Source organism: Primulina huaijiensis, chromosome 2 (genome assembly GCF_012295235.1).
Source record: "Primulina huaijiensis isolate GDHJ02 chromosome 2, ASM1229523v2, whole genome shotgun sequence".
NCBI lineage: Eukaryota > Viridiplantae > Streptophyta > Magnoliopsida > Lamiales > Gesneriaceae > Primulina > Primulina huaijiensis.
The window spans coordinates 29,138,982-29,145,475 of NC_133307.1; the positions used below are offsets into that span (position 1 = coordinate 29,138,982).

Here is a 6,494-nt window from a genome sequence, read left to right on the forward strand (position 1 = left end):
AAATGCAATCTTAAGTATTATTTCCGATTTATTTTGAACACAATAATAGTAACCCTTTCTATGGATGGAAAATATTATTTTAAGTGTGTATATGTCTCGTCTTAATTTCTGCAAAGTCCAACACAAAATTTTGCGAGTATCCATCCTTTTTAGAAAATACATGGACACTTACGTACGTACTTTATCATTCTGGTATTAAGACGTAATTTGGTTAGTGAGATAAAACAATAAAAAATATAAAGTACGAGGATGATATATATAAATTAAAATATATTAACAACAAAAGATATATAACTCGAATTAAAAAAACTTTATGAAACAATGATGTAGAAAAAAATAATGTTTCTCATCGTTCGCATCAAACGAATTAATCCAATTAGAGACGAAAGAGTGTGTGTCAAAAATGATTTTAAAAATGCATTGAAACATACATTAATGTTTTGTTTTATCACAAATTCACAATATACACATATATACACACAAGGTAAAATCAATTTACTTCCTGTATATATGATCTGCTCCATTTTTATCTTCTGGATCTGGAACTTGGTTAATGCAATGCCATAACACGCGCACATTCTTTATTTTGCAGGTCCACACACAGTGTCTCAGAACAGAACATGACAATAATTAATATCTAGTGAATTATTAACATTTATTACTAAGAAGCCTGCAGGGGAATAACTCCACAGACAACACATGCAGGCATTATTTCAAAGGAGGATGGAAATGAAATCCACCAGCTCCACTTTGGGAAACATATCATGATATTTTGGTGAAATACAGAAACAGTATAGTTTGAATATTGAACCCCTCTTCTTTTTTTCTTTATGCCCGAAAAGAATATTCAGAATCAAGTTGGAGTTCCCAATGAACCTGTTGGAAGTAAAGTGGACAAAGGCTATATTTAGGGTTGGTTATATATCTTATATCCCGGCCACATGTATATAGGTCTGTAGCTAGGTCTATAGATACAGTGATTAGGTCATATTTTAAGATGTAGACAGGCATGATGGGTGTGGGTTGGGATGATGATGATGGTCTTGTTGGAGGCTAGTGAAACTGAAGAAATGGTAACAACTCTCTCTATATATATATACACATATATATTGTTTTTTATGTAAATTATGATGTATTAATTGATTATGTTTTTGTTTCATCCGATATTTGGTTCGAATTCAATAAATAATTAATATAATTCATTATATATGAACAGATTTATCATTACATTTTTCATCCTCTCGTTCCATAAACCAGCAATGTTTATATATGTGTGTGTATTTAGATAAGGTGACAACTGTAGAGAATGTGGAGTAACCAAGAATTGGTTGATAGTGCATGCATGTGAGCGTTGGAAACATGCATGATGGTCTAATATGAGTATGTCTATATATTTTCTTTTTTTTTTCAAATTTTTATTTATTTATCTAGAACAGCTCCAAAGATATAATTCACCCTTTTAATTAGCACGTGATATATTATCGGTCGTGACCCAATGATATAACCTTGATCTTATCCACATTGCATTTACTTATGCAATTCAATTTTTCAACGAGATTATATATATGTAAAATCATGATTTCAAAATGTTTTTTTTAGAAGGTTAAAATATAGTTTAATTAACATATGTCCATCGTTGGACATATTCTTTTCAAAACGGTATTCGATTCGATTAAAATTTTAATAGTTCAAATATCAATTTATTATATAATACACGGATGGCTAGCTCATCTTAAGAGCTACAATATGATCAAGGACCATAGGTGGTTGAACATTAAAATCTTCAGCATTTGTAGGGCTGGCAAAGTCACCATGTGCTATTCATTTAAGTATGACATCACGTTTTGTTGTGGAATTATATTAGATATCTAAAATCTTACAATACCACAAAGTAAGTAGAATTCCCAACTTATTTGATCTTGCATTTAGACTGGCGGATTTCACCCTGCTGGAGATATTCGATTTAGAAAAAAATACAAACCATTGAATTTCAAATAACATATGTGTCTTGAGTCGATTTGAAATTCATCGTAGTTAATAATGTAAGTGCTTGATTCGATAGTAAATTCAAATTTAACAAATTCATCGGAACAAGTCAAACGGATTTAAAAAAATCAATTCATGATTTTATTTAGGTTATAATAATTTCGGTGATGTAGTTTGAAATAATTTAAATATTATCAACCTATTTTTGGGCTGATTTGAAAGCAGCGCTGCGATCTGTGGGCTGTCAATGTACCTTTTGTTTATAATATTTATTGGCCCCTCTGTTTCTACTTTTGAGCCCATATAGTATCCACCATACGGATATTCGGAGGCCCGCTTAAAATTTTTGAAGCAATACGAAAGCAAAACTTACATATTTCTCAATTAAATTGCATAAAATATTAGTTAAACCCCCATTTACCTTAGGTACAAAAATATAGGGGCTGTAAAGCAAAATCTGAATTCAAAAACCCATACGGACACCTTTTTTTAGCTGCCTAGTTCAGTCTGATCCAAAAACCCATATAAAATTGTATAATTTCTTTCAATTATTTCTTGAATAAATGATAAATATATAATTAGAATTAAACATGAATCAGGAAAACATGAATTGACCAGATTTTGGATTGTTTGTGAGCCAGACTCTCTCAGTTTTGTGTACGTATATATGAATATCAGGAGATCGGGAAATAATTAAGAAATTAAGAACCATATGTTAGACCAGATAAAACACTTTTAAATATACACGATAGTCATGATACCGATGGTAGGATTATACAATAAGATTCCATAATTTTCCCGTGTGCTGATCTACGAAGAAGAAGAATCATGGAACAAAACGAGATTGTGTATAATCAAATCATTATTTGTACATATTATTACAAGATGAAACTACCTACTCATGTCGAACGACATCTTCTAAACAAACTTAAAATAAATCTAACTATCTAAGAAACTCTGATCTAACTTTGAAGCACAATTTGTACAATCCAATGATTTGCATATTATTATTAACATTGATCACATATTGACCCATTCGGATCCATCAATGAATGTAAGAGAAATAAAAGGCTTGGCTTCTTCGTCGGTTAGCTCCCTGGACCAAGACACTCTTCCTGCATGACTTGCCCCTGCTCCACTGCACTTGTATTGCCCATAGAATACAGTCCTGCAATCACCCAACACATAGTAAATTAATCACTCTTATTATTAGCACCAGAAGCTAGATATAGTTAATTACATATACATTCCCGGAATTTATAATTGTAACAAAAAAATCTAGGTAACTTTGATATGTCTCTCTCGATCTTACATTTATTCTCGTTAAGTTTTTAAAATTACATGCACGTGTATTCCCTCAGGTTTTTGTTTATCTTGCATATTCCCTGAGGTTTTCGAAAACCGAATGCTCACCAGTAAATATAACATCACAAGATACGACTTTCAGGGTGGCCATAATTAATTTGTTTAATTTCATTTATAATATAGAAATTACGAAGGTATGTATATAATTAGTACTTACATTTCTCTGGAGGGATCTCCCCAATTATACCATCCCTTTGGAATGATAATATTGTCCATATGTGTGTAGGCAAAGACAACCCTAGAAAAAGCTCCCCATGCTCTTCCCAGGTACAGTGCGCCTGAGCCCGTGACTTTACAGTTCACGAAGGAGAAACCACTGTCGACGTCTAATATGCTCTTTCTTGCTTGTGCTGTCACTGCTCCTATCGCTCCAGCTATTGCATGAACCGCACAGTTCTGCACCGTACGCCTCAATTATTGTTAGTATCCATATATAGCTACAGATTTTTCAACCATCTAAATACATATCTTAGGAATTTTTACTTACAGAAAATCCCATTTTTTTCTTTTTTCAATCAGTACTAGATATCAAATCTTTTAAATTATTTGTAATCTATTATAATTGAACATCTGATTATGAACATATACCAGCACCCATCTTTTTGATAATTCAACTGTATACGTCACGTTGCCGTAAAAAATCTCTTGATTTTGGAGAGTAATTTATTTATTTACCTCAAACATGGAGAGGCCATTCCCAAAGATGAAGTCGACGGAGCCTTCAATATAGCAATCTTTGTAATAATGCCTTCCTAAATGATCGTATAGTGTGTCCTGTGCACCCAAGAACTTACAACCAACAAGTGAAGCAGTGTCCGCAGATATCCTAAATGCCACGGCTTGCTTCCCCACTGCTCCCGGCGTGGGAACCGGCGCCGTATTCTGCACTCATTGTTCAGTTTAATAATTAATCGCTACCTAAATGGGATTACCATTAGGAATAATAGCAAAATATTGTGACTTTTTGGTATTTTTTAACAAATCAAATCCAATAACGATGTTTCTTTTAAAAAAAATTTCCTCTCTTTTTCCTAAGTTCCACATCAGGAATCTGGCGTCATGTTAGTGTTCCAGCGCAAATAGAAAGACCGTGTACAATTTTTTTTTGCAAAACTAGACCTATCTGGTTATCTTCCTCGGCATTTGTGCAAATCTTTTTTTCACTTTTAGATTGAAATTAAATTTGATCAGTTAGGTGATCAAAATCAAAATTCGATCAACTTACATGCTCCATGTTTCTAAAAAAGGAAATTAATATAGAGATATAGATATGTATAATTTAAATAGGATTATTTAATTACCTTGACTGTAATATTTTTGGCTATGAAATATGGAGAATTGACTGCAAAAGTTGCGGAACCAAATGTACCGAGAGGCATGCCATTTGGGCCAATAGTCTGGGAAGTATCGCCCCATTGAATAATTGTTTTTTCTGCTCCTGCGCCCTCTATGCTTATAAATGATTTGGTTGCTGGTATTGATACCTTCTCCCTGCATGCAATTAAGTCTTTACATAATTGCAATTAATTACTACTAAAATTTAACTAGTAACGACTAATTATAAATATGTCATGTAGCTGAATTGTCTCATTTCACCCATCCTCTCTCCGAGTTCAAAACAAAATACAAAGAAAATAAATAAGCACGTGTAAAAAGACAAAATACAATTACTTCATCGGATTTTTGAGATAGTGTATGTGCGATAACTACAACAGGAATAAGATAGTATTAATTGTGGTAATTCATGAGAATGGAACATGTGAAAGAAAGCCAAAGGCTCAAGGATCGATACTCACGTGTAAACTCCTGCATGAACCTTGATGACAACCCGGACAAGATTGATTATCGGCAACGAGTCGATGGCGTCTTGAATGCACGTAAAGTCCCCGAGTCCTGCGTTCTTATCGACCGTGAGAAAAAAAGAAGGGGTCACCTTATTCTTCGCAGCCTTGAAAGAGGTGTGCTTCAGCTTCCCAACAAAACTAATCCATTTCATGAATTGTAGCTCCGAGTGTTGAGCTTGTGTCGCGTTCACTTTCACTTGCTTCCCCGCATCACTTTGCTTTGGCTTCAATTCTTGCGTCGTGTTCACTTCCATTTGCTTCCCGGCAGGACTTTCCATTTGCTTCCCCGCATCACTTTGCTTTGGCTTCGATTCTTGCGTCGTGTTCACTTCCATTTGCTTCCCCGCATCACTTTGCTTTGGCTTCGATTCTTGCGTCGTGTTCACGTCCATTTGCTTCTCGTCATCACATTTCTTTTGCTTCGATTCTTGCGTCGTGTTCACTTCCACTTGCTTCCCCGCATCACTTTTCTTTGGCTTCAACTGTTGCGTCGTGTTCACTTCCATTTGCTTTCCCACATCACGTTTCTTTGGCTTCAACTCTTGCGTCGTGTTCACTTCCATTTGCTTTCCCACATCACTTTTCTTTGGCTTCAACTCTTGCGTCGTGTTCACTTCCATTTGCTTCTCCTCATCACTTTTCTTTGGCTTCGACTCTTGCGTCGTGTTCACTTCCATTTGCTTCCCCGCATCACTTTTCTTTGGCTTCGATTCTTGCGTCGTGTTCACTTCCATTTGCTTCCCCGCAATTGGCTTCGATTCTTTCGTTGTGTTCACTTCCATTTGCTTCCCGGCATCACTTTTCTTTGGCTTCGATTCTTGCGTCGTGTTCACTTCCATTTGCTTCCCCGCATCACTTTTCTTTGGCTTCAGTTCTTGCGTCGTGTTCACTTTCATTTGCTTCTCATCCGAACATGACTCCTTTGGCTGCAGTTCCTTTAAGTGGCAAAGTGTGTGGCTCGCATTTAGAAGTAGAAAAAGGAAACTAAAATACAAAATTTGCTTGAAATTCAACATTTTTAAGAGAGAAAGTGGTGTTTTAATTTGGAGCAGTTGCTTCAAGTGGAAGAGGGCGTGGTGGCTTATATATGGGATTGTCATACACTAACTAAAGATTGGTTATCCGTGTATCTTTATTAAATTGGTCGGTATACAATGCATTATATATTTATAGAACAAAAATATGGTTGTGATTAAATTGGTTTTCTTTTATTGGAGAAGAGATCGAGAGGGGTCACGGGTGAATACTAACTACATATATGGAATGTGGGGCTTCGCTCGCACTATTGAGAGCTTTATT

General features: G+C 35.0%; 1 protein-coding gene across 2 annotated transcripts; it reads right to left on the reverse strand.

Annotated features, from left to right (window-relative positions):
• Positions 1–2,815: 2,815 nt before the first annotated feature.
• LOC140971393 (probable pectinesterase 53) lies at positions 2,816–6,252 on the reverse strand. Of its 2 annotated transcripts, XM_073433649.1 has the most exons (6): positions 5,467–6,252; positions 5,148–5,385; positions 4,653–4,842; positions 4,027–4,233; positions 3,509–3,747; positions 2,816–3,154 (listed from the first exon to the last, which is right to left on the reverse strand). In XM_073433649.1, exons 1-6 carry the CDS (start codon positions 6,209–6,211, stop codon positions 3,007–3,009), a joined length of 1,767 nt encoding a protein of 588 aa, XP_073289750.1. In that variant the 5' UTR covers positions 6,212–6,252; the 3' UTR covers positions 2,816–3,006. The 2 variants fall into 2 exon arrangements, with proteins under 2 accessions (XP_073289750.1, XP_073289749.1); XM_073433648.1 differs by having other exon boundaries at positions 5,148–6,252.
• Between the last annotated feature and the right edge of the window lie 242 nt (positions 6,253–6,494).